This window comes from Heptranchias perlo, chromosome X (genome assembly GCF_035084215.1).
Source record: "Heptranchias perlo isolate sHepPer1 chromosome X, sHepPer1.hap1, whole genome shotgun sequence".
NCBI lineage: Eukaryota > Metazoa > Chordata > Chondrichthyes > Hexanchiformes > Hexanchidae > Heptranchias > Heptranchias perlo.
Window position 1 is genome coordinate 17,574,475 of NC_090370.1, and position 27,585 is coordinate 17,602,059.

The 27,585-nt window shown below is 47.9% G+C and overlaps 1 protein-coding gene across 4 annotated transcripts in view; it reads right to left on the minus strand.

Moving 5' to 3' along the window:
- Nucleotides 1-305: 305 nt before the first annotated feature.
- LOC137307324 (natural resistance-associated macrophage protein 2-like) overlaps nt 306-27,585 on the minus strand; it is a 218,548-nt gene continuing 191,268 nt past the window's right edge. For 3 of the 4 annotated variants that reach the window (XM_067976801.1, XM_067976800.1, XM_067976799.1), the window contains 3 exons: nt 19,492-19,565; nt 14,581-14,734; nt 306-621 (listed from right to left, as the gene is read on the minus strand). In XM_067976801.1, coding sequence (XP_067832902.1) covers nt 472-621; nt 14,581-14,734; nt 19,492-19,565 — 378 coding nt within the window. In that variant the 3' untranslated portion in view covers nt 306-471. Of the gene's footprint in view, nt 622-14,580; nt 14,735-19,491; nt 19,566-27,585 lie in introns of those variants that run through there. The other variant, XM_067976802.1, reaches the window with a different exon arrangement.

Below are 27,585 nucleotides of genomic sequence, written 5' to 3' on the forward strand. Positions count from 1 at the left end.
TTGCCTGGACCCACCCTCGAGAGTGCGGCCAGCCTGTGCCCAACTGGAGGTGGGTATGCCTCCAGCGATACACTGGGTCACAAGTGAGCCGAGGAAGCAACGTAGGAAGCCCGTGTCTCCAACAGTGCCCACTGGTGTCAGTGGCCTTGCGAGAGGCAGGCAGAGATTTCACCCCTTACAAGGCTGACCAGAAAATCCCCCATACAGTGTGGTCCCTGCGATTTCCCAGTGGGTTCCAGCAATCTCCTGCCGGAGTGACAAGCAGGGATCCGGTGGAATCCGAAAGGAAGTTCATGGCATCAGACTTTTACCAGCAGTTAAGATCAATTTTATTTAATTTCTGAATCAAGTAACAATACAACATATCGAAGAGCATCATTTATATACAGTAAATGTTCCGACTCAGTTCGAATTCAGGAACGTCCAGTCGGGAAAGCAAATGCTTCTCAGGACTCTCTGATACGAGGGGCTTCAGCGGAGGGTACCCGAGTCTGCAGAACGAATCGATCCCACGCGACGGAATGTTTGGATCTGATCGTCCACAATCATTATCCTGTCAGCATTGATTGCTCGACCACAATCTAAGAACGAGACACCCATCACAACCAAACAAAACCAGACCTAGGAACACAGTCAAACAAAACGCAGTCAGGCACAAAATCAACTACGAGAAACACAACACGCACCCTGAGTACAAGGAGCAGGTCCAGTGGGTAATATCACACACCCTGAGTGCAAGGAGCAGGTCCAGTGGGTAATATCACACACCCTGAGTATAAGGAGCAGGTCCAGTGGGTAATATCACACACCCTGAGCATAAGGAGCAGGTCCAGTGGGTAATATCACACACCCTGAGTATAAGGAGCAGGTCCAGTGGGTAATATCACACACCCTGAGTATAAGGAGCAGGTCCAGTGGGTAATATCACACACCCTGAGTATAAGGAGCAGGTCCAGTGGGTAATATCACACACCCTGAGTGCAAGGAGCAGGTCCAGTGGGTAATATCACACACCCTGAGTATAAGGAGCAGGTCCAGTGGGTAATATCACACACCCTGAGTGCAAGGAGCAGGTCCAGTGGGTAATATCACACACCCTGAGTATAAGGAGCAGGTCCAGTGGGTATTATCACACACCCTGAGTATAAGGAGCAGGTCCAGTGGGTAATATCACACACCCTGAGTTTAAGGAGCAGGTCCAGTGGGTAATATCACACACCCTGAGTATAAGGAGCAGGTCAAGTGGGTAATATCAAACACCCTGAGTATCAGGAGCAGGTCCAGTGGGTAATATCACACACCCTGAGTATAAGGAGCAGGTCCAGTGGGTAATATCAAACACCCTGAGTGTCAGGAGCAGGTCCAGTGGGTAATATCACACACCCTGAGTATAAGGAGCAGGTCCAGTGGGTAATATCACACACCCTGAGTGTAAGGAGCAGATCCAGTGGGTAATATCACACACCCTAAGTGTAAGGAGCAGGTCCAGTGGGTAATATCACACACCCTGAGTGCAAGGAGCAGGTCCAGTGGGTAATATCACACACCCTGAGTGTAAGGAGCAGGTCCAGGGGGTAATATCACACACCCTGAGTATAAGGAGCAGGTCCAGTGGGTAATATCACAAACCCTGAGTATAAGGAGCAGGTCCAGTGGGTAATATCACACACCCTGAGTATAAGGAGCAGGTCCAGTGGGTAATATCAAACACCCTGAGTATAAGGAACAGGTCCAGTGGGTAATATCACACACCCTGAGTGTAAGGAGCAGGTCCAGTGGGTAATATCACACACCCTGAGTATAAGGAGCAGGTCCAGTGGGTAATATCACACACCCTGAGTATAAGGAGCAGGTCCATGGGGTAATATCACACACCCTGAGTATCAGGAGCAGGTCCAGTGGGTAATATCACACACCCTGAGTATAAGGAGCAGGTACAGTGGGTAATATCACACACCCTGAGTATAAGGAGCAGGTGCAGTGGGTAATATCACACACCCTGAGTATAAGGAGCAGGTCCAGGGGGTAATATCACACACCCTGAGTGTAAGGAGGAGGTCAAGTGGGTAATATCACACACCCTGAGTATAAGGAGCAGGTCCAGTGGGTAATATCACACACCCTGAGTATAAGGAGCAGGTCCAGTGGGTAATATCACACACCCTGAGTATAAGGAGCAGGTCCAGTGGGTAATATCACACACCCTGAGTAGAAGGAGCAGGTCCAGTGGGTAATATCACACACCCTGAGTGTAAAGAGCAGGTCCAGTGGGTAATATCACACACCCTGAGTATAAGGAGCAGGTCCAGGGGGTAATATCACACACCCTGAGTGTAAGGAGCAGGTCCAGTGGGTAATATCACACACCCTGAGTATAAGGAGCAGGTCCAGTGGGGAATATCACACACCCTGAGTATAAGGAGCAGGTCCAGTGGGTAATATCACACACCCTGAGTATAAGGAGCAGGTCCAGTGGGTAATATCACACACCCTGAGTGTAAGGAGCAGGTCCAGTGGGTAATATCACACACCCTGAGTGTAAGGAGCAGGTCCAGTGGGTAATATCACACACCCTGAGTGTAAGGAGCAGGTCCAGGGGGTAATATCACACACCCTGAGTATCAGGAGCAGGTCCAGTGGGTAATATCACACACCCTGAGTATAAGGAGCAGGTCCAGTGGGTAATATCACACACCCTGAGTGTAAGGAGCAGGTCCAGTGGGTAATATCACACACCCTGAGTGCAAGGAGCAGGTCCAGTGGGTAATATCACACATCCTGAGTGTAAGGAGCAGGTCCAGTGGGTAATATCACACACCCTGAGTGTAAGGAGCAGGTCCAGTGGGTAATATCACACACCCTGAGTGTAAGGAGCAGGTCCAGTGGGTAATATCACAAACCCTGAGTATAAGGAGCAGGTCCAGTGGGTCATATCAAACACCCTGAGTATAAGGAGCAGGTCAAGTGGGTAATATCACACACCCTGATTATCAGGAGCAGGTCCAGTGGGTAATATCACACACCCTGAGTGTAAGGAGCAGGTCCAGTGGGTAATATCACACACCCTGAGTATAAGGAGCAGGTCCAGTGGGTAATATCACACACCCTGAGTGTAAGGAGCAGGTCCAGTGGGTAATATCACACACCCTGAGTGTAAGGAGCAGGTCCAGTGGGTAATATCACACACCTTGAGTGTAAGGAGCAGGTCCAGTGGGTAATATCACACACCCTGAGTGTAAGGAGCAGGTCCAGTGGGTAATATCACACACCCTGAGTATAAGGAGCAGGTCCAGTGGGTAATATCACACACCCTGAGTGTAAGGAGCAGGTCAAGTGGGTAATATCACACACCCTGAGTATAAGGAGCAGGTCCAGTGGGTAATATCACACACCCTGAGTATAAGGAGCAGGTCCAGTGGGTAATATCACACACCCTGAGTGTAAGGAGCAGGTCCAGTGGGTAATATCACACACCCTGAGCAGAAGGAGCAGGTCCAGTGGGTAATATCACACACCCTGAGTGTAAGGAGCAGGTCCAGTGGGTAATATCACACACCCTGAGTACAAGGAGCAGGTCCAGTGGGTAATATCACACACCCTGAGTGCAAGGAGCAGGTCCAGTGGGTAATATCACACACCCTGAGTATAAGGAGCAGGTCCAGTGGGTAATATCACACACCCTGAGTGCAAGGAGCAGGTCCAGTGGGTAATATCACACACCCTGAGTATAAGGAGCAGGTCCAGTGGGTAATATCACACACCCTGAGTATAAGGAGCAGGTCCAGTGGGTAATATCACACACCCTGAGTATAAGGAGCAGGTCCAGGGGGTAATATCACACACCCTGAGTATAAGGAGCAGGTCCAGTGGGTAATATCACACACCCTGAGTATAAGGAGCAGGTCCAGTGGGTAATATCACAGACCCTGAGTATAAGGAGCAGGTCCAGTGGATAATATCACACACCCTGAGTGTAAGGAGCAGATCCAGTGGGTAATATCACACACCCTGAGTGTAAGGAGCAGGTCCACTGGGTAATATCACACACCCTGAGTGTAAGGAGCAGGTCCAGTGGGTAAAATCACACACCCTGAGTATAAGGAGCAGGTCCAGTGGGTAATATCACACACCCTGAGTATAAGGAGCAGGTCCAGTGGGTAATATCACACACCCTGAGTATAAGGAGCAGGTCAAGTGGGTAATATCACACACCCTGAGTATAAGGAGCAGGTCCAGTGGGTAATATCACACACCCTGAGTATAAGGAGCAGGTCCAGTATGTAATATCACACACCCTGAGTGTAAGGAGAAGGTCCAGTGGGTAATATCACACACCCTGAGTGTAAGGAGCAGGTCCAGTGGGTAATATCACACTCCCTGAGTATAAGGAGCAGGTCCAGTGGGTAATATCACACACCCTGAGTGAAAGGAGCAGGTCCAGTGGGTAATATCACACACCCTGAGTGTAAGGAGCAGGTCCAGTGGGTAATATCACACACCCTGAGTGTAAGGAGCAGGTCCAGGGGGTAATATCACACACCCTGAGTGTAAGGAGCAGGTCCAGTGGGTAATATCACACACCCTGAGTATAAGGAGCAGGTCCAGTGGGTAATATCACACACCCTGAGTATAAGGAGCAGGTCCAGTGGGTAATATCACACACCCTGAGTATAAGGAGCAGGTCCAGTGGGTAATATCACACACCCTGAGTGTAAGGAGCAGGTCCAGTGGGTAATATCACACACCCTGAGTGTAAGGAGCAGGTCCAGTGGGTAATATCACACACCCTGAGTATCAGGAGCAGGTCCAGTGGGTAAAATCACACACCCTGAGTATAAGGAGCAGGTCCAGTGGGTAATATCACAAACCCTGAGTTCAGGAGCAGGTCCAGTGGGTAATATCACACACCCTGAGTGTAAGGAGCAGGTCCAGGGGGTAATATCACACACCCTGAGTATCAGGAGCAGGTCCAGTGGGTAAAATCACACACCCTGAGTATAAGGAGCAGGTCCAGTGGGTAATATCACAAACCCTGAGTATAAGGAGCAGGTCCAGTGGGTAATATCACACACCCTGAGTGTAAGGAGCAGGTCCAGTGGGTAATATCACACACCCTGAGTATAAGGAGCAGGTCCAGTGGGTAATATCATACACCCTGAGTATAAGGAGCAGGTCCAGTGGGTAATATCTCCCACCCTGAGTATAAGGAGCAGGTCCAGTGGGTAATATCACACACCCTGAGTGTAAGGAGCAGGTCCAGTGGGTAATATCACACACCCTGAGTGTAAGGAGCAGGTCCAGTGGGTAATATCACACACCCTGAGTACAAGGAGCAGGTCCAGTGGGTAATATCACACACCCTGAGTATCAGGAGCAGGTCCAGTGGGTAATATCACACACCCTGAGTATAAGGAGCAGGTCCAGTGGGTAATATCACACACCCTGAGTGTAAGGAGCAGGTCCAGTGGGTAATATCACACACCCTGAGTGTAAGGAGCAGGTCCAGTGGGTAATATCACACACCCTGAGTGTAAGGAGCAGGTCCAGTGGGTAATATCACACACCCTGAGTGTAAGGAGCAGGTCCAGTGTGTAATATCACACACCCTGAGTATAAGGAGCAGGTCCAGTGGGTAATATCACACACCCTGAGTGTAAGGAGCAGGTCAAGTGGGTAATATCACACACCCTGAGTATAAGGAGCAGGTCCAGTGGGTAATATCACACACCCTGAGTGTAAGGAGCAGGTCCAGTGGGTAATATCACACACCCTGAGTATAAGGAGCAGGTCCAGTGGGTAATATCATACACCCTGAGTAGAAGGAGCAGGTCCAGTGGGTAATATCACACACCCTGAGTATAAGGAGCAGGTCCAGTGGGTAATATCACACACCCTGAGTATAAGGAGCAGGTCCAGTGGGTAATATCACACACCCTGAGTATAAGGAGCAGGTCCAGTGGGTAATATCACACACCCTGAGTATAAGGAGCAGGTCCAGTGGGTAATATCACACACCCTGAGTATAAGGAGCAGGTCCAGTGGGTAATATCACACACCCTGAGTGCAAGGAGCAGGTCCAGTGTGTAATATCACACACCCTGAGTATAAGGAGCAGGTCCAGTGGGTAATATCACACACCCTGAGTATAAGTAGCAGGTCCAGTGGGTAAAATCACACACCCTGAGAAAAGGAGCAGGTCCAGTGGGTAATATCACACACCCTGAGTATAAGGAGCAGGTCCAGTGGGTAATATCACACACCCTGAGTATAAGGAACAGGTCCAGTGGGTAATATCACACACCCTGAGTGTAAGGAGCAGGTCCAGTGGGTAAAATCACACACCCTGAGAAAAGGAGCAGGTCCAGTGGGTAATATCACACACCCTGAGTATAAGGAGCAGGTCCAGTGGGTAATATCACACACCCTGAGTATAAGGAGCAGGTCAAGTGGGTAATATCACACACCCTGAGTATAAGGAGCAGGTCCAGTGGGTAAAATCACACACCCTGAGTATAAGGAGCAGGTCCAGTGGGTAATATCACACACCCTGAGTATTAGGAGCAGGTCCAGTGGGTAATATCACACACCCTGAGTGAAAGGAGCAGGTCCAGTGGGTAATATCACACACCCTGAGTGTAAGGAGCAGGTCCAGTGGGTAATATCACACACCCTGAGTGTAAGGAGCAGGTCCAGGGGGTAATATCACACACCCTGAGTATCAGGAGCAGGTCCAGTGGGTAAATCACACACCCTGAGTATAAGGAGCAGGTCCAGTGGGTAATATCACAAACCCTGAGTATAAGGAGCAGGTCCAGTGGGTAATATCACACACCCTGAGTGTAAGGAGCAGGTCCAGGGGGTAATATCACACACGCTGAGTATCAGGAGCAGGTCCAGTGGGTAAAATCACACACCCTGAGTATAAGGAGCAGGTCCAGGGGGTAATATGACAAACCCTGAGCATAAGGAGCAGTTCCAGTGGGTAATATCACACAGCCTGAGTGTAAGGAGCAGGTCCAGTGGGTAATATCACACACCCTGAGTATAAGGAGCAGGTCCAGTGGGTAATATCACACACCCTGAGTATAAGGAGCAGGTCCAGTGGGTAATATCACACACCCTGAGTATAAGGAGCAGGTCCAGTGGGTAATATCACACACCCTGAGTGTAAGGAGCAGGTCCAGTGGGTAATATCACACACCCTGAGTGTAAGGAGCAGGTCCAGTGGGAAATATCACACACCCTGAGTATAAGGAGCAGGTCCAGTGGGTAATATCACACACCCTGAGTATCAGGAGCAGGTCCAGTGGGTAATATCACACACCGTGAGTATAAGGAGCAGGTCCAGTGGGTAATATCACACACCCTGAGTATAAGGAGCAGGTCCAGTGGGTAATATCACACACCCTGAGTATAAGGAGCAGGTCCAGTGGGTAATATCACACACCCTGAGTATAAGGAGCAGGTCCAGTGGGTAATATCACACACCCTGAGTATAAGGAGCAGGTCCAGTGGGTAATATCACACACCCTGAGTGTAAGGAGCAGGTCCAGTGGGTAATATCACACACCCTGAGTATAAGGAGCAGGTCCAGTGGGTAATGTCACACACCCTGAGTATAAGGAGCAGGTCCAGTGGGTAATATCACACACCCTGAGTATAAGGAGCAGGTCCAGTGGGTAATATCACACACCCTGAGTATAAGGAGCAGGTCCAGTGGGTAATATCACACACCCTGAGTATAAGGAGCAGGTCCAGTGGGTAATATCACACACCCTGAGTATAAGGAGCAGGTCCAGTGCGTAATATCACACACCCTGAGTATCAGGAGCAGGTCCAGTGGGTAATATCACACACCCTGAGTGTAAGGAGCAGGTCCAGTGGGTAATATCACACACCCTGAGTATAAGGAGCAGGTCCAGTGGGTAATATCACACACCCTGAGTGTAAGGAGCAGGTCCAGGGGGTAATATCACACACCCTGAGTGTAAGGAGCAGGTCCAGTGGGAAATATCACACACCCTGAGTGTAAGGAGCAGTTCCAGGGGGTAATATCACACACCCTGAGTGTAAGGAGCAGGTCCAGTGGGGAATATCACACACCCTGAGTGTAAGGAGAAGGTCCAGTGGGTAATATCACACACCCTGAGTATCAGGAGCAGGTCCAGTGGGTAATATCACACACCGTGAGTATAAGGAGCAGGTCCAGTGGGTAATATCACACAACCTGAGTGTAAGGAGCAGGTCCAGTGGGTAATATCACACACCCTGAGCATAAGGAGCAGGTCCAGTGCGTAATATCACACACCCTGAGTATAAGGAGCAGGTCCAGTGGGTAATATCACACACCCTGAGTGTAAGGAGCAGGTCCAGTGGGTAATATCACACACCCTGAGTGTAAGGAGCAGGTCCAGTGGGTAATATCACACACCCTGAGTATAAGGAGCAGGTCCAGTGGGTAATATCACACATCCTGAGTATCAGGAGCAGGTCCAGTGGGTAATATCACACACCCTGAGTGTAAGGAGCAGGTCCAGTGGGTAATATCACACACCCTGAGTATAAGGAGCAGGTCCAATGGGTAATATCACACACCCTGAGTGTAAGGAGCAGGTCCAGGGGGTAATATCACACACCCTGAGTGTAAGGAGCAGGTCCAGTGGGAAATATCACACACCCTGAGTGTAAGGAGCAGGTCCAGGGGGTAATATCACACACCCTGAGTGTAAGGAGCAGGTCCAGTGGGGAATATCACACACCCTGAGTGTGAGGAGAAGGTCCAGTGGGTAATATCACACACCCTGAGTATCAGGAGCAGGTCCAGTGTGTAATATCACACACCGTGAGGATAAGGAGCAGGTCCAGTGGGTAATATCACACACCCTGAGTGTAAGGAGCAGGTCCAGTGGGTAATATCACACACCCTGAGGATAAGGAGCAGGTCCAGGGGGTAATATCACACACCCTGAGTATCAGGAGCAGGTCCAGTGGGTAATATCACACACCCTGAGTATAAGGAGCAGGTCCAGTGGGTAAAATCACACACCCTGAGTGGAAGGAGCAGGTCCAGGGGGTAATATCACACACCCTGAGTATAAGGAGCAGGTCCAGTGGGTAATATCACACACCCTGAGTGTAAGGAGCAGGTCCAGTGGGTAATATCACACACCCTGAGTATCAGGAGCAGGTCCAGTGGGTAATATCACACACCCTGAGTACAAGGAGCAGGTCCAGTGGGTAATATCACACACCCTGAGTATAAGGAGCAGGTCCAGTGGGTAATATCACACACCCTGAGTGTAAGGAGCAGGTCCAGTGGGTAATATCACACACCCTGAGTGTAAGGAGCAGGTCCAGTGGGTAATATCACACACCCTGAGTATGAGGAGCAGGTCCAGTGGGTAATATCACACACCCTGAGTGTAAGGAGCAGGTCCAGGGGGTAATATCACACACCCTGAGTGTAAGGAGCTGTTCCAGTGGGTAATATCACACACCCTGAGTTTAAGGAGCAGGTCCAGTGGGTAATATCACACACCCTGAGTATCAGGAGCAGGTCAAGTGGGTAATATCACACTCCCTGAGTATAAGGAGCAGGTCCAGTGGGTAATATCACACACCCTGAGTGTAAGGAGCAGGTCCAGGGGGTAATATCACACACCCTGAGTGTAAGGAGCAGGTCCAGTGGGGAATATCACACACCCTGAGTGTAAGGAGAAGGTCCAGTGGGTAATATCACACACCCTGAGTATAAGGAGCAGGTCCAGGGGGTAATATCACACACCCTGAGTGTAAGGAGCAGGTCCAGTGGGTAATATCACACACCCTGAGCATAAGGAGCAGGTCCAGGGCGTAATATCACACACCCTGAGTATCAGGAGCAGGTCCAGTGGGTAATATCACACACCCTGAGTATAAGGAGCAGGTCCAGTGGGTAAAATCACACACCCTGAGTGTAAGGAGCAGGTCCAGGGGGTAATATCACACACCCTGAGTATAAGGAGCAGGTCCAGTGGGTAATATCACACACCCTGAGTGTAAGGAGCAGGTCCAGTGGGTAATATCACACACCCTGAGTATAAGGAGCAGGTCCAGTGGGTAAAATCACACACCCTGAGTGTAAGGAGCAGATCCAGTGGGTAATATCACACACCCTGAGTGTAAGGAGCAGGTCCAGTGGGTAATATCACACACCCTGAGTATCAGGAGCAGGTCCAGTGGGTAATATCACACACCCTGAGTACAAGGAGCAGGTCCAGTGGGTAATATCACACACCCTGAGTCTTAGGAGCAGGTCCAGTGGGTAATATCACACACCCTGAGTGTAAGGAGCAGGTCCAGTGGGTAATATCACACACCCTGAGTGTAAGGAGCAGGTCCAGTGGGTAATATCACACACCCTGAGTATAAGGAGCAGGTCCAGTGGGTAATATCACACACCCTGAGTGTAAGGAGCAGGTCCAGGGGGTAATATCACACACCCTGAGTGTAAGGAGCAGGTCCAGTGGGTAATATCACACACCCTGAGTGTAAGGAGCAGGTCCAGTGGGTAATATCACACACCCTGAGTATCAGGAGCAGGTCAAGTGGGTAATATCACACACCCTGAGTATAAGGAGCAGGTCCAGGGGGTAATATCACACACCCTGAGTATAAGGAGCAGGTCCAGTGGGTAATATCACACACCCTGAGTATCAGGAGCAGGTCCAGTGGGTAATATCACACACCCTGAGTATAAGGAGCAGGTCCAGTGGTTAATATCACACACCCTGAGTATAAGGAGCAGGTCAAGTGGGTAATATCACACACCCTGAGTATAAGGAGCAGGTCCAGTGGGTAATATCACACACCCTGAGTATAAGGAGCAGGTCCAGTGGGTAATATCACACACCCTGAGTATAAGGAGCAGGTCCAGTGGGTAATATCACACACCCTGAGTGTAAGGAGCAGGTCCAGGGGGTAATATCACACACCCTGAGTATAAGGAGCAGGTCCAGTGGGTAATATCACACACCCTGAGTATAAGGAGCAGGTCCAGTGGGTAATATCACAAACCCTGAGTATAAGGAGCAGGTCCAGTGGGTAATATCACACACCCTGAGTATAAGGAGCAGGTCCAGTGGGTAATATCACACACCCTGAGTGTAAGGAGCAGGTCCAGTGGGTAATATCACACACCCTGAGTGTCAGGAGCAGGTCCAGTGGGTAATATCACACACCCTGAGTATAAGGAGCAGGTCCAGTGGGTAATATCACACACCCTGAGTATCAGGAGCAGGTCCAGTGGGTAATATCACACACCCTGAGTATAAGGAGCAGGTCCAGTGGGTAATATCACACACCCTGAGTATAAGGAGCAGGTCCAGTGGTTAATATCACACACCCTGAGTGTGAGGAGAAGGTCCAGTGGGTAATATCACACACCCTGAGTATAAGGAGCAGGTCCAGTGGGTAATATCACACACCCTGAGTGTAAGGAGCAGGTCCAGTGGGTAATATCACACACCCTGAGTATCAGGAGCAGGTCCAGTGGGTAATATCACACACCCTGAGTGTAAGGAGCAGGTCCAGTGGGTAAAATCACACACCCTGAGTATAAGGAGCAGGTCCAGTCGGTAAAATCACACACCCTGAGTGTAAGGAGCAGGTCCAGTGGGTAAAATCACACACCCTGAGTATAAGGAGCAGGTCCAGTGGGTAAAATCACACACCCTGAGTGTAAGGAGCAGGTCCAGTGGGTAAAATCACACACCCTGAGTGTCAGGAGAAGGTCCAGTGGGTAATATCACACACCCTGAGTGTAAGGAGCAGGTCCAGTGGGTAAAATCACACACCCTGAGTGTAAGGAGCAGGTCCAGTGGGTAATATCACACACCCTGAGTGTAAGGAGCAGGTCCAGTGGGTAAAATCACACACCCTGAGTGTAAGGAGCAGGTCCAGTGGGTAAAATCACACACCCTGAGTGTAAGGAGAAGGTCCCATTGTATACACAATCAAACTATAGTTGCCGTTATCTGGTTAAATTAATGAAGTACAAAATAAACGCCTGCCTGTTACTCACCAAAACATGTCTTGGAATTTACAATTCAGCAGCACAATGTTGTAATCTGGATGAACCTACGTTACTTGCAATGTGGAGACACATGTATGTGATTGAAGCAAATTGAGGGTGCAGGAGGGTAACAGGTAATTCGTACGGTGTGGTGAGATCAATCAGTTGGGTCAATGGACTGTTTTGCGCTGGCGATTCTGTGTAATTCTATCATTTTACATTTCGATCGTGCAGAGGTTGCAATTCTTGGGTTATTGAAGGGTTAACAGAATGTTGCTTCGGGCCTTTGAGCTTGCTCATGAACCCATCATTTTACTTCAGTACTGTCCTGCGATAATGCATGTGCAATAACACAGCCGCACAAGAACTGAGCCATCGCAGCCATAGGGTCAATAATGAAAGCCTGCTCTTGTTAACTCCAGTTCAGCCACTGAAATAGTCCAGGGAGTGCTGGGCACCCTGTTTACTTTGAAATTCTGCATTAAAACAGACGCTTGCTGACAGTGTAAAGCAAGACTCACTGAGCAGGAAAGTGTAGGAGAAGGTATTTTGGGCAATGTTAATTTGCAAATGTGGATTATTAAACAGGACAGAATTAGCGCTGGCCTGATCGAGCTGCAGGTAAATCTACATTGTCACTTTTGCTCTCCTGCTCTACCATGGCTTTAGCATCCTGTTATTTGAGCACCATGATGGGACCTCTTTACAGGGTGACGATATAGAGAGTGCAGCAAATAACAGTTAGCTTTGAGTCCCTGTGGGAGTTTGATAATAATTCTGGTCACAGTATGAGACTCATTGTACCTGAGCTCTGATTCTATCCATAGCACAATGTCACAAGTCATAAGGAGAGCCTGGATCTCCCAGGGACCTCAGTGTCCCAGGAACCTCGGTCTCCGGGGAACCATCCTTCGACTCTTCCTTCCTCTTAAATCTTAAAATGAAGGCATCGTAAAAGCTTCCGTAGAAGTACGATTCTATATTCCTGGTCACCTACTAACTGGACACTGCTGGAATACAAACCCTTCCAGGTCATATTGGGCACGGCAATGCACACAGGGGCCCAGATAGTGTCAACATGGGTCCAATCCTCTGGACACTGGGAAAGCCAGCAGGTCTGTAGATTTGTGGTGCCCTCTCACGTTGCTGCTGTTGGTTAGTGGTGTAAGTGATGGAGGTGTTGGCCCTGCTGAACAACGTATCTGGGACCTCCTTAACAGAACTATGGGCAGTGAACTAGCTGGTAGGGCAGATGTCCCCAGTCTGAAAAGACCCTCAACACATACAAATTGTGGGCTGAGGTGACTGGACAGTGACGTGTAGATCATGTCTGGAGGTCTCATTGAGGAGATGGCACTGCTCTGTCACAGCGTCTTGACTTAGTCTCAGTCTGCTGAGGCTCTTCCCTTCAGTCCTTCCCAGGCAATTGTGCCTGGGATGATCAACCCAACATGATGGGTACTGGCTGGACCTCATAGTTTGCTTTGTGGGCCATCTGACAGGGGCAGTTGGAGATTGGGCTGTAACACCATATGGTGGATTCTCTGACCCAAAATCATGTCCAGCGAGGTCTATGGGTAAGTGCAGCCTCACTGAAAACACCAATTTCACCTGTTACCAGGAGTTGGATCCAGCTAAGTAAATATTCTGATATTTGAAACCTCTTGGATCCCCAGCACCATTTCTCTAGAAATTCCACCAATGGATAACGGGCTGAGTGAGTCACGGAGAGTGAAACTTTGTGAGAAGCAGTAATTCCTGCTGCCTCTTATGTTCTTAATCTCTAAGAAAACACAGAAGGAGAAAAGGCTACTTCGCCCATTGATCCCATTCCTACCACAGACTCTCTCACAGACTCGCCCCTACCCATTTCACCTCGTGAGGAAAGCTTTGGAAAAGTTCGTCTCTGTCCCCTGGAGATAAACCAAGTAAAGCTCTGGTATGTCCATCTAACTCGACTCGACTTTCTCCATTCCTCACTGCCTACCTGCCTGGTGGGCCATTTCCATCACGTTGTACGTAGCCTTTGACCCATCCACCCACCTGTACTTTCCCTTCTAAACATTCATCCCCCCCAAACAGACCTTCAAACAGCTATGCTATTAAAAGGGTCAATTGACACACATCACTTTGGGAAAAGGGAATCCCTTTGAATCTCCTGTCTTCATAGAATAACAGAAAATTAAGGCACAGAAGGAGGCAATTCAGCCCATCGTGTCTGTGCCGGCCAAGGAAGAGCCATCCAGCCTAATCCCACTTTCCAGCTCTTGGTCCGTAGCCCTGTGGGTTATGTCACTCTTCAAGTGCACATCCAAGTACTTTTTAAGTGCGATGAGGGTTTGTTTGAAGCTTGCTCATGTTAGCACCTTTATTTAATTCTCATCGTTTCATTTTTTTTAACCACGAACCTAAACCTGACTTTACTTGGAAGCTGGTCTGTCCCAGAAACTGGACTCGTTTTCTGGTTAGAACGTGGCTTCTAATGTGTGAACTGGGACAAGTTAAGGAAGGACTGTTCCGGAACTTACCAAGTAAAGTATGAAAGACAAGTAGGCGATCGCCATGACCGCTGCCACGATATACAGCGCCATCATCTGCAGGCTCGAAACATAATTGATCACAAAATATATGTTAATGCAGCAGATACCCAGAATGATAATTCCACCAATGATCTTCCACGCTCTAGAGGAAAATAAACAGAATGGAGGGGGTATTAGTGTTATGCGATGGAATCATGCAGCTCCCTAAATATGTCAAGAGGAAAAGATTAGTGAAGACAAATGTAGGTCCCTTACAGTCAGAAATGGGGGAAATTATAATGGAGAACAAAGAAATGGCAGAACAATTAAACACATACTTTGGTTCTGTCTTCACAATGGAGGACACAAATAACCTCCCGGAAATGTTAGGGAACCAAGGGTCTAGTGAGAGGGAGGAACTGAAGGAAATCAGTATTAGTAAAAAAATAGTGCTAGGGAAATTAATGGGGCTAAAGGCTGACAAATCCCCAGGGCCTGATAATCTACATCCCATAGTACTAAAGGAAGTGGCCCTGGAAATAGTGGATGCATTGGTGATCATCTTCCAAAATTCTATGGACTCTGGAACAGTTCCTACAGATTGGAGGGTGGCAAATGTAACCCCACTATTTAAAAAAGGAGGGAGAGAGAAAACAGGGAATTACAGACCAGTTAGCCTAACATCAGTAGTGGGGAAAATGCTAGAGTCTATTATAAAAGATGTGATAACAGAACATTTGGAAGGCATTAACGGGATTGGACAAAGTCAGCATGGGTTTATGAAAGGGAAATCATGCTTAACAAATCTACTGGAGTTTTTTGAAGAGATAACTAGTAGAATAGATAGGGGAGAACCAGTGGATGTGGTTTATTTGGATTTTCAGAAGGCTTTTGATAAGGTCCCACACAAGAGGTTAGTGTGCAAAATTAAAGCACATGGGATTGGGGGGAATATACTGGCATGGATTGAGAAATGGTTAACAGACAGGAAACAGAGAGTAGGAATAAACGGGTCTTTTTCCGGGTGGCAGGCAGTGACTAGTGGGGTACCGCAGGGATCAGTGCTTGGGCCCCAGCTATTCACAATATATATCAATGATTTGGATGAGGGAACTGAATGTAATATTTCCAAGTTTGCAGACGACACAAAGCTGGGGTGGAATGTGAGCTGTGAGGACGATGCAAAGAGACTCCAATGTGATTTAGACAAGTTGGGTGAGTGGGCAAGAACATGGCAGATGCAGTATAACGTGGATAAATGTGAGGTTATCCACTTTGGTTGTAAAAACAGAAAGACAGATTATTATCTGAATGGTGATAGATTGGGAAAAGGGGAGGTGCAACGAGACCTGGGTGTCCTTGTACACCAGTCGCTGAAAGTGAGCATTCAGGTGCAGCAAGCAGTTAGGAAGGCGAATGGTATGTTGGCGTTCATTGCAAGAGGATTTGAGTACAGGAGCAGGGATGTCTTACTGCAGTTATACAGGGCCTTGGTGAGACCACATCTGGAGTATTGTGTGCAGTTTTGGTCTCCTCATCTGAGGAAGGATGTCCTTGCCATGGAGGGAGTGCAACGAAGGTTTACCAGACTGATTCCTGGGATGGCAGGACTGACATATGAGGAGAGATTGGGTCGACTAGGCCTATATTCACTAGAGTTTAGAAGAATGAGAGGTGATCTCATCGAAACATATAAAATTCTAACAGGACGAGACAGACTAGATGCAGGGAGGATGTTCCCGATGGCTGGGGAGTCCAGAACCAGGGGTCACAGTCTCAGGATACGGGGTATGCCATTTAGAACAGAGATGAGGAGAACTTTCTTCAGAGGGTGGTGAACCTGTGGAATTCTCTACCACAGAAGGCAGTGGAGGCCAAGTCATTAGATGTATTCAAGAAGGAGATAGATATATTTCTTAATGCTAAAGGGATCAAGGGATATGGGGAAAAAGCGGGAACAGGGTACTGAGTTAGACGATCAGCCATGATCATTTTGAATGGCGGAGCAGGCCAGAAGGGCCGAATGGCCTACTCTTGCTCCTATTTTCTATGATTCTATGATTCTCTCGACACAGACTCAGACACACTGGGGGAAAAATTCGATAGTGCCTGTTATTGGGTGGGGATTGCGTGATCCGCTATTACCCCACGCCCAGTGGCCCCTGTGCAGGCAGGACGAGAACTTTGTGAGGCCTGAGGACCTATCTGCAATCTGCATTGGAAATCAGCGTTGAAGAATTCCATGCAATTCACACCTTCCACCAGCAGGGTGAGCTCCAATCTCTTAAAGGCAGGCTGTCTCTTAAAAATGGTACTTGTTATTTGCTGAAAATAACAGTCTGCTGTCTGCACAGAGTCTGAATGGAGATCAGACATCGCACATGCAAAACACAGATGCACCCTCCGCCCCTATGTTTACAAACTGATGAGTTATGTTCAAACATTGAATAAAGGTTGCACACTACTAAATCCCACATCCTCCAATCTGCACACCAGACGTCACCAATCTGCCGATCTGAGTTGGTACCAGGCCTGGGAGAGTGCATGCACCAAAGTTCTCTGCTGATGCACTAGAGACATTGGGTGCAAGAGGTGGACAGGAGGAGGGACATCCAATATCTGAGGGGGGCATGAGGCCTCCAGACATCTACCCAAAAGGCAGTGGGAGGCAGTGGGGGACGAAGTCAATGCCAGGCGCACAGCATCATGAACATGGATACAGTGCAGGGAGAAGTTCAATGCTTTGACATGAGTGGTCAAGGTGAGTGAGGTCAACTGTCAAGTGGCGTCTCCTACCAACTGCACCACTAGCCGCATCCACTGCTCCACGGACTAACCCCCCATCACCCACATACCAGCAAACTCTTTCCATCAGTACTCAACTCTTCCAATCAGATCTTTCCTCTCGCCCTTACACATTACCACTGTTGCAAGCCGCCCACCCACAACTCACAGGCCACACACACTGGCAGCTATTCTACCATGACAGGCACATCACTCAGACACACGTCCCGCTTTCTTGCAGGAGAAGGTGGCACATACAGGAGGCAGCAAGTAGCAGTGGCATTTAGCCCCTCGAGCCTGTTCCACCATTCAATGAGATCATGGTGGACCTGTGATCTAACTCCATATACCCACCTTAGCCCCATATCCCTTGATACCCTTGGTTCACAGAAATCTATCAAACTCAGATTTGGAATTCACAATTGAGCTCGCATCAACTGCCATTTGCAGAAGAGAATTACAAGCTTCTACCATCCTTTGCGTGTGGAAGCAAAGGGTGGGAGAAGTGTAGAAGCATTTCATAACTTAACTCCTGCATGTCCTGGCTCTAAATGTTAGGCTATGTCCCTGCGTCCTAGTATTCAAGACTAGGAGACCTCCAAAAACAGTTACAAATGCATCAGCAGCCAGAAGCAATAATCCAGCCACTAACCTGTAAGTCCTGCATTGTCCCTTTAAATGGCGTCGGTGGGGGGGTCCTCCAGGCACTCTAAGACACGTTCAGATGGTCGGGGTTAAGACTGTGCGTTTAATTGAGCATTAAGTCCCAAAATGGTGTCTATCACTTTAAATCGGTGTTGCACACTGATTGAAGCCATTTTCTCCTTACTTTACATGCTTCCGGCGTTCGTTATCTGCGCCTGCGCTAATACCTGTACCAAGATGGCGTCTGGCGCACGTCACGCTGGAAACGTGCGTGCACAGCTAAGATGCCACCTTTGCACTTTGGGAGGCCACGTAGCACCAAAACAATGGGTGCTACACGGCCCAATTTAGCGCCAACCATCTCTTATGCTGCCTCACACAAGGTGACGTCTTCGATCTGTCTGGAGTGGCATGGGGTTGGCAGATGCGACTTATCTGTCACTCGTTGACCAGGGAACAACAAGGTTCTGCCCCTGGATGCCCGTTCAATGTTGATCTTGGGAACAAGCTGACAGCACCATGACCTTCTGGCTAACATTGAAAAGCACTGAGACCATTTTGCCTGCTAACCTTACACCGCAGTGGCTCTGCAGTCCAAGTGCCTCCACCAGGTGGGCACACCTGTTGCTTTCAGGTGAATAATGCCCGACTGGCCTAACACAGTTTGCATTGATGAGATGACAAAAATGCTTTGCGTTGATGCAAAATGTGCAGCACAACCAACCTGTTATACAAAACAAAATATGGAGCAGCACTTGGGGGACACTCTATCTCAGTGTACCCCCATTTATTCCGCGTTCTGCCTCAGGTTTCTGCGCATTTTGTGCTGTGCGTCACATTCTATTTTTTGCGGGCGCACTTTAGAAATGTGAGGTTTCTTCGCCTCACAAAAAATGTTTCTTAATGTCGGCCGTTTCTGCGACAGAGTAAATAACGTCAAGTATCAAACGGCAGCCATTTTTATTTTCACCCATTTTCAAATGGCTGATCATAAGTCCCTCAGGATCTATTAACAGGCAGGGCCTCGATCCCTATTAGATTCCCGTCTTTTGCGAGCACGTCAATGGGAATATGGACTGAATATAAGACTTGCACTTTTATAGTGTCGTATCATGTCTCTCAGAAACAGTTCCCATATCTTCACTTTGCAACTTCCACAGTAAGATTGGAGAGGAGGAAAATCCAATCTTCCCCCTCCATCCCATTGCTTCCCTGCCCTGCATCACCACACTGCCTGGGTTTACATTGCTGTTCAAAGTTTCGGAGTATATTTTGTTTGCTGTTGTTCTCTGACAGCATATATACAGTGTTGGGACTGAGCCATGCTTAGCCAATCTGGAACTTCTCCCTCAGTTCCTTGTTTCCCTAATTTCCGCCCTCTTCTCACTGTGGTTCAGTCCATTGGGTGCCAGGTGGACATGCTCTATCCTCACCAACGTGGCTGTTCTTCCGAGACAGAGTGAGTGTGAGCAGGTGATTCACATTACTTACAGACCATTGACGAAGTCGTGCATTACCGAGCTCATACTTGTGAACGTCAATATCGGGATCAATGCAAATGGCAGCTGCAAAGAGTTGAAAGGTCATCTGTTAGAGCTGGATCTAGAGGGCAGCGAGACCGTGAATAAACCAGAATTATACAGATACAGTCATGAACATACAGTCGTGTACACTCCACCCTGACTGGTGTGGGAAGCCCAGCTTGTGTCAAAGGTCCAACCCTAAACCACAAATTCTCAGTGTTACATTTACCGCAGATTCACCTGACTCAAAGGTCGAATCACTCAACCTGCACTGATGTCTGAGTGACCACAGCAATGAGACACTGTGTCTGTCAGGAGCCTTTCCACATGAAGGTCGCCTGATAAAAGCTTCAACTTTTTAGCACATTGCACCCGGCCTGAGCTCATTATTTATATAACAGGAGTATCGTCCTGTAGATTATTATCTAAGAACAAGAAGTGGCCATTCAGGCGATCAACCCCTTTCTTTGCACAACCCATGTACACTCTCCCCTATCATGGACTCTACCCACCCATTCAATCTCCTCCCACAGGCTGGGTATTCTGCGGCGAGTGACTCACCTCCTGACTCCCCAAAGCATTTCCACCATCTACAAGGCACAGGTCAGGAGTGTGATGGAATACTCTCCACTTGCCTGGATGAGTGCAGCTCCAACAACACTCAAGAAGCTCGACACTATCCAGGACAAAGCAGCCCACTTGATTGGCACCCCATCCACCACCCGAAACATTCACTCCCTTCACCACCGGCGCACAGTGGCTGCAGTGTGTACCATCCACAGGATGCACTGCAGCAACTCGCCAAGGCTTCTTCGACAGCACCTCCCAAACCCGCAACCTCGACCACCTAGAAGGACAAGAGAAGCAGGCACATGGGAACAACACCACCTGCACGTTCCCCTCCAAGTCACACACCATCCCGACTTGGAAATATATCGCCGTTCCTTCATCGTCGCTGGGTCAAAATCCTGGAACTCCCTTCCTAACAGCACTGTGGGAGAACCGTCACCACACGGACTGCAGCAGTTCAAGAAGGCGGCTCACCACCACCTTCTCAAGGGCAATTAGGGATGGGCAATAAATGCCGGCCTCGCCAGCGACGCCCACATCCCATGAACGAATAAAAAAAAATGTACACTCTCCCCTATCATGGACTCTCCCCACCCATTTAACCTCCTCCCACAGCCCATGTACACTCTCCCCTATCATGGACTCTACCCACCCATTTAATCTCCTCCCACAGCCCATGTACACTCTCCCCTATCATGGACTCTCCCCACCCATTTAATCTCCTCCCACAGCCCATGTACACTCTCCCCTATCATGGACTCTCCCCACCCATTTAATCTCCTCCCACAGCCCATGTACACTCTCCCCTATCATGGACTCTACCCACCCATTTAATCTCCTCCCACAGCCCATGTACACCCCATCACGGGCTCCACCCATTAATAACCTGAGAGAAAATTCTCTGTTAATACTCCCTGATTCCCAAAAGTAATCAAGTGAAACTATAGAATATCGATCCATCTTCACTTCTCCACTTCTTCTCCAGAGAATATTTCCTTCCATTTCCGTGTCCTGTTGAGTATTTGACCAACTCAGTATATACCTGTCTCTGTAACCATCAATCTCATTCCCAACCAAAAATGTATTTGGCTCCTTTTGGAAGGAATTAGTTGACTCTGCCTTGACTATTTTTGCTCGGAGTCTGTTCCACTCAATGACTACATTGAGGGAGTAAATGTTTCTTCTAATATCTGATTCTCAATTGAGTCCTGTTCATTTTATGCCTGTGCCGTGTTTAGTTTTACTGAGGAAAGGAGCAGGGGGAATCTGGTACAGGAGAATGGGAGAATAAATGAACGTAATTTAGCCCAAGACGTCCACGTCATAGAGGCTGAACCTCCTGCTGACATTGTTCGAAAACAATGGACTGAGAGTTCTGTTTCTGTCGAGGGCCTTTATTGCAATTCTTTACTTTACATTGTTTGAGTTTTCTGACATTGAAATGCCTGGATGGCAGTGCAACACTGCATCATTTAACTCTTGGCTCACCTCTCGGAGATCAAGGACTGAACAAGACATAATTAGGTGCCATACAACCAGCCATTCCAGCGACTGCACGCAGTTAAGGACAATACGACTGTCAATGTAATCAGACCAAATAGTACAATAACTTGGTTTCAGAATGACAACAGAATAACTGAGTTCAATTGACTATGACACTACTCAGTAGCATTACAGACTCAGGCCCTGAAATTCGACTGATGTAACAGCAGATTTACAGCGATAGTCTGGTAGAAGCCCTGCAGTATTTCAGAGCCTCGCTCTTAGCTGGGTTCAACCTCACCAAGCAATAATATTGAAGAGTATAATATTTGCTTTGCAATGTAACACATGGGATAGAGTACCAATGGAATGAAAAAAAGGGTGGGTTCTACAGAGTAAAGCTCCCCCTACACTGACCCCTGCTCCAATTGACCTGAAGAAAGATGCTAAGGTGAAGCTAAAGCACAGCTCTCAATGCCAAGTCCCTACCCCAAGTAGCTGTGTCACAAAATGCACCCACATAACCTGTAAATCATTTTTTGCAGACCCATCCTAAACATTAGTAGAAGTGTAGCCCTGGCATGAGGTTAACTGCAGCATCCAGAGACTTGAGCCCATAATCCAGGCTGACACTCCCAGTGCAGTACTGAGGGAGTGCTGCACTGTCGGAGGTGCCGTCTTTCAGATGAGGCGTTAAACCAAGGCCCCATCTGCCCTCTCAGGTGGTCGTTAAAGATCCCAAGGCACTATTCGAAGATGAGTGGGAGAGTTCTCCTGATATCCTGGCCCAACATTTAACCCTCAACCAATACCATCAAAAACAAATTATTAGGTCATTTCTCACATTGCTGTTTTGTGGGATCTTGCTGTGCCCAAATTGGCTGATGTTACCTACATTACAACAGTGACTACACTTCAAAAGTAATTAATTGGCTGTAAAGTTCTTTGGGACGCCCTGAGTCATGCAAGTTCCTTCTTCTTTCTCATTTAGTATTGGACAAGATGGGCATGTAAATGTCACCACCAGTGCTCCCTAAACTATCTGAAGATTAATTATCTGTTTTCAGGACAAGGTGGCACTCGATAACAGGGAGCAGAGAACTGGAGCCCGGCAATACAAGCAATGTCTACAGGAGTTACTTGAGTCCAATAACAGAATACCCTTCTCTGTACCCCCTCCATTAACAGAATACCCTTCTCTGTACTCCCCCCAATAACAGAATACCCTTCTCTGTACCCCCTCCAATAACTGAATACCCTTCTCTGTACCCCCTCCAATAACAGAATACCCTTCTCTGTACCCCCTCCAATAACTGAATATCCTTCTCTGTACCCCCCCCAATAACTGAATACCCTTCTCTGTACCCCCTCCAATAACTGAATACCCTTCTCTGTACCCCCTCCAATAACTGAATATCCTTCTCTGTACCCCCCCCAATAACTGAATACCCTTCTCTGTACTCCCCCCAATAACAGAATACCCTTCTCTGTACCCCCTCCAATAACTGAATACCCTTCTCTGTACCCCCTCCAATAACAGAATACCCTTCTCTGTACCCCCTCCAATAACTGAATATCCTTCTCTGTACCCCCCCCAATAACTGAATACCCTTCTCTGTACCCCCTCCAATAACTGAATACCCTTCTCTGTACCCCCTCCAATAACTGAATACCCTTCTCTGTACCCCCTCCAATAACTGAATACCCTTCTCTGTACCCCCTCCAATAACTGAATATCCTTCTCTGTACCCCCCCAATAACTGAATACCCTTCTCTGTACCCCTCCAATAACTGAATATCCTTCTCTGTACCCCCTCCAATAACTGAATATCCTTCTCTGTACCCCCCCAATAACTGAATACCCTTCTCTGTACCCCTCCAATAACTGAATATCCTTCTCTGTACCCCCCCAATAACTGAATACCCTTCTCTGTACCCCCTCCAATAACAGAATGTCCTTCTCTGTACCCCCTCCAATAACTGAATACCCTTCTCTGTACCCCCTCCAATAACTGAATACCCTTCTCTGTACCCCCTCCAATAACAGAATATCCTTCTCTGTACCCCCTCCAATAACTGAATACCCTTCTCTGTACCCCCTCCAATAATTGAAATACGGAGACCAAAACCGCATGGATACTCCAGATGTGGTCTCACCAGGGCCAAATACAGTTCTATGATGATCTCTCTGGATTTACATGTTCTACCCTCAAGTCTCAGGAGTGGGACTTGAACCCTTGACCTTCAGACTCAGAGGTGAGAATAAATGATTTAATTACTTTCATGGTGCACTAACTGGGTCTGTGCAGCCATGGATGAGCAGTTGACAGCATTGTAGTCTACGGTGGAGTGCGAGCCAGATCCATATTCAGTGGCGTCCTCAGTGGCACAGGACCTAAGCCCAGTGTAAACAGGCATACTCAAATTGCTGCTCTACAGGCCTTGGGCTCCAACCTACAAGAGGATTTCTGGGCACCCTTACTTCTTCCACAAAGAATCACCCAGACGTCACCAGTTCGTGGTTAGATGGTCTACACAACACATCGGAATTAAGGAGAAGCACTGAGGGAAAAAGCACCAACGTCATTGACATATCACAGCAGTGGAAGTGCTGCTGGACCAAGTGAGGCAGAGGAGGGAGGCCTTGTTTTGGACAGAACAGTGAAGGCCCCCAAAGAGATTTGTTCAGACCCAGTGGAAGGAGATGACCAGGACAATGGCAAATCAGTGCCGCAAAAAGTTTAATGACCTTACCAGGACAGACAAGCCCATCGGATAATTGGGAATGTATTAAAATGGAGGGGGTACAGAGAAGGATATTCTGTTAATGGAGGGGTACAGAGAAGGATATTCAGTTATTGGAGGGGGTACAGAGAAGGATATTCAGTTATTGGGGGGGTACAGAGAAGGATATTCAGTTATTGGGCAGATGGTTGGTTGCTATCTGGTTGGATGCCAGTTACCAATGAAGTGCCACAAGATTTAGTGTTGGGGCTGATGTTTATCATTTTTATAAATGATTTAGAGGAAGGAATTGTGTCCAAAGTGTCCAAATTTGCAGATGATACCAAATTGGGAGCAGTGGCAAATGATGAATGTCAACACACACAAATTCAAAAGGATCTGGTGACTCGATCAGTGGGCAGAGGAATGGCAGATGTAGTTTAATACAGGGAAATGTAAGGTTAGGAGATTTGGCAGAGGGGAGGTGAATGTGGATTATGTGTGAAATGGGATTGTACTTGAGGTGTCGGAGAGGGAGACAGTTCTTGGGGTTTTCAGCGACAGGTCATCAAAACCATCAGCACAATGTTCCCAGGATGTTAAAAAGCAAACAGAATGTGGGATGTGAGTAGCGAGGGTAGAACATGTAAATCCAGAGAGATCATCATAGAACTGTATTTGGCCCTGGTGAGCCCACATCTGGAGTATCCATGCGGTTTTGGTCTCCCTATTTCAATTATTGGAGGGGGTACAGAGAAGGGTATTCTGTTATTGGGGGGGTACAGAGAAGGGTATTCAGTTACTGGAGGGGTACAGAGAAGGGCATTCTGTTATTGGAGGGGGTACAGAGAAGGGCATTCAGTTATTGGGGGGGGTACAGAGAAGGGTATTCAGTTATTGGAGGGGGTACAGAGAAGGGTATTCTGTTATTGGAGGGGGTACAGAGAAGGGTATTCAGTTACTGGAGGGGGTACAGAGAAGGGTATTCTGTTATTGGAGGGGGTACAGAGAAGGGTATTCAGTTATTGGGGGGGTACAGAGAAGGGTATTCAGTTATTGGAGGGGGTACAGAGAAGGGTATTCAGTTATTGGAGGGGGTACAGAGAAGGGTATTCAATTATTGGAGGGGGTACAGAGAAGGGTATTCAATTATTGGGGGGGGGGGTACAGAGAAGGATATTCTGTTATTGGAGGGGGTACAGAGAAGGATATTCAGTTATTGGGGGAGTACAGAGAAGGGTATTCAGTTATTGGAGGGGGTACAGAGAAGGATATTCAGTTATTGGGGGAGTACAGAGAAGGATATTCAGTTATTGGAGGGGGTACAGAGAAGGGTATTCAATTATTTTGGGGGGGTACAGAGAAGGATATTCTGTTATTGGAGGGGGTACAGAGAAGGATATTCAGTTATTGGAGGGGGTACAGAGAAGGGTATTCAGTTATTGGGGGAGTACAGAGAAGGATATTCAGTTATTGGGGGGGTACAGAGAAGGGTATTCACTTATTGGGGGGGTACAGAGAAGGGTATTCAGTTATTGGGGGGGTACAGAGAAGGGTATTCAGTTATTGAGGGGGTACAGAGAAGGGTATTCAGTTATTGGGGGGGTACAGAGAAGGGTATTCAGTTATTGGGGGGGTACAGAGAAGGGTATTCAGTTATTGGGGGGGTACAGAGAAGGGTATTCAGTTATTGAGGGGGTACAGAGAAGGGTATTCAGATATTGGGGGGGTACAGAGAAGGGTATTCTGTTATTGGGGGGGGGTACAGAGAAGGGTATTCAGTTATTGGGGGGGTACAGAGAAGGATATTCAGATATTGGGGGAGTACAGAGAAGGGTATTCAGTTATTGGGGGGGTACAGAGAAGGGTATTCAGTTATTGGGGGGGTACAGAGAAGGGTATTCAGATATTGGGGGAGTACAGAGAAGGGTATTCTGTTATTGGGGGGGGTACAGAGAAGGGTATTCAGTTATTGGGGGGGTACAGAGAAGGATATTCAGTTATTGGGGGGGGTACAGAGAAGGGTATTCTGTTATTGGGGGGGGTACAGAGAAGGATATTCAGTTATTGGGGGAGTACAGAGAAGGGTATTCAGTTATTGGAGGGGGTACAGAGAAGGGTATTCAGTTATTGGAGGGGGTACAGAGAAGGGTATTCAGTTATTGGAGGGGGTACAGAGAAGGGTATTCAGTTATTGGGGGGGTACAGAGAAGGATATTCAGTTATTGGGGGGGTACAGAGAAGGGTATTCAGTTATTGGGGGGGTACAGAGAAGGGTATTCAGATATTGGAGGGGGTACAGAGAAGGGTATTCAGTTATTGGGGGGGTACAGAGAAGGGTATTCAGTTATTGAGGGGGTACAGAGAAGGGTATTCAGTTATTGGGGGGGTACAGAGAAGGGTATTCAGTTATTGGGGGGGTACAGAGAAGGGTATTCAGTTATTGGGGGGGTACAGAGAAGGGTATTCAGTTATTGAGGGGGTACAGAGAAGGGTATTCAGTTATTGGGGGGGTACAGAGAAGGGTATTCAGATATTGGGGGGGTACAGAGAAGGGTATTCTGTTATTGGGGGGGGGTACAGAGAAGGGTATTCAGTTATTGGGGGGGTACAGAGAAGGATATTCAGATATTGGGGGAGTACAGAGAAGGGTATTCAGTTATTGGGGGGGTACAGAGAAGGATATTCAGTTATTGGGGGGGTACAGAGAAGGGTATTCAGTTATTGGGGGGGTACAGAGAAGGGTATTCAGTTATTGGGGGGGTACAGAGAAGGGTATTCAGATATTGGGGGAGTACAGAGAAGGGTATTCTGTTATTGGGGGGGGTACAGAGAAGGGTATTCAGTTATTGGGGGGGTACAGAGAAGGATATTCAGTTATTGGGGGGGGTACAGAGAAGGGTATTCAGTTATTGGGGGGGTACAGAGAAGGATATTCAGTTATTGGGGGGGGTACAGAGAAGGATATTCAGTTATTGGGGGGGTACAGAGAAGGATATTCTGTTATTGGGGGGGGTACAGAGAAGGATATTCAGTTATTGGGGGGGTACAGAGAACGGCTCCACGGCTGATTCCAGAAATGAAGGGAATGATGTACGAGGAATGATGAACCTGGGTCTTTTCTCTCTTGAAGAGAGACGACTGAGAGTGGATATGATGGAAATGGTAAAAATTATGAAACGTTTGGATCAATTGGATGCAAGTAAGCTTTTGTGCTGTGTACAGAAATTAAGCACAACGGGTCATACTTACAAATTAGAATCGTAAAATCATAGAATCATAGAAA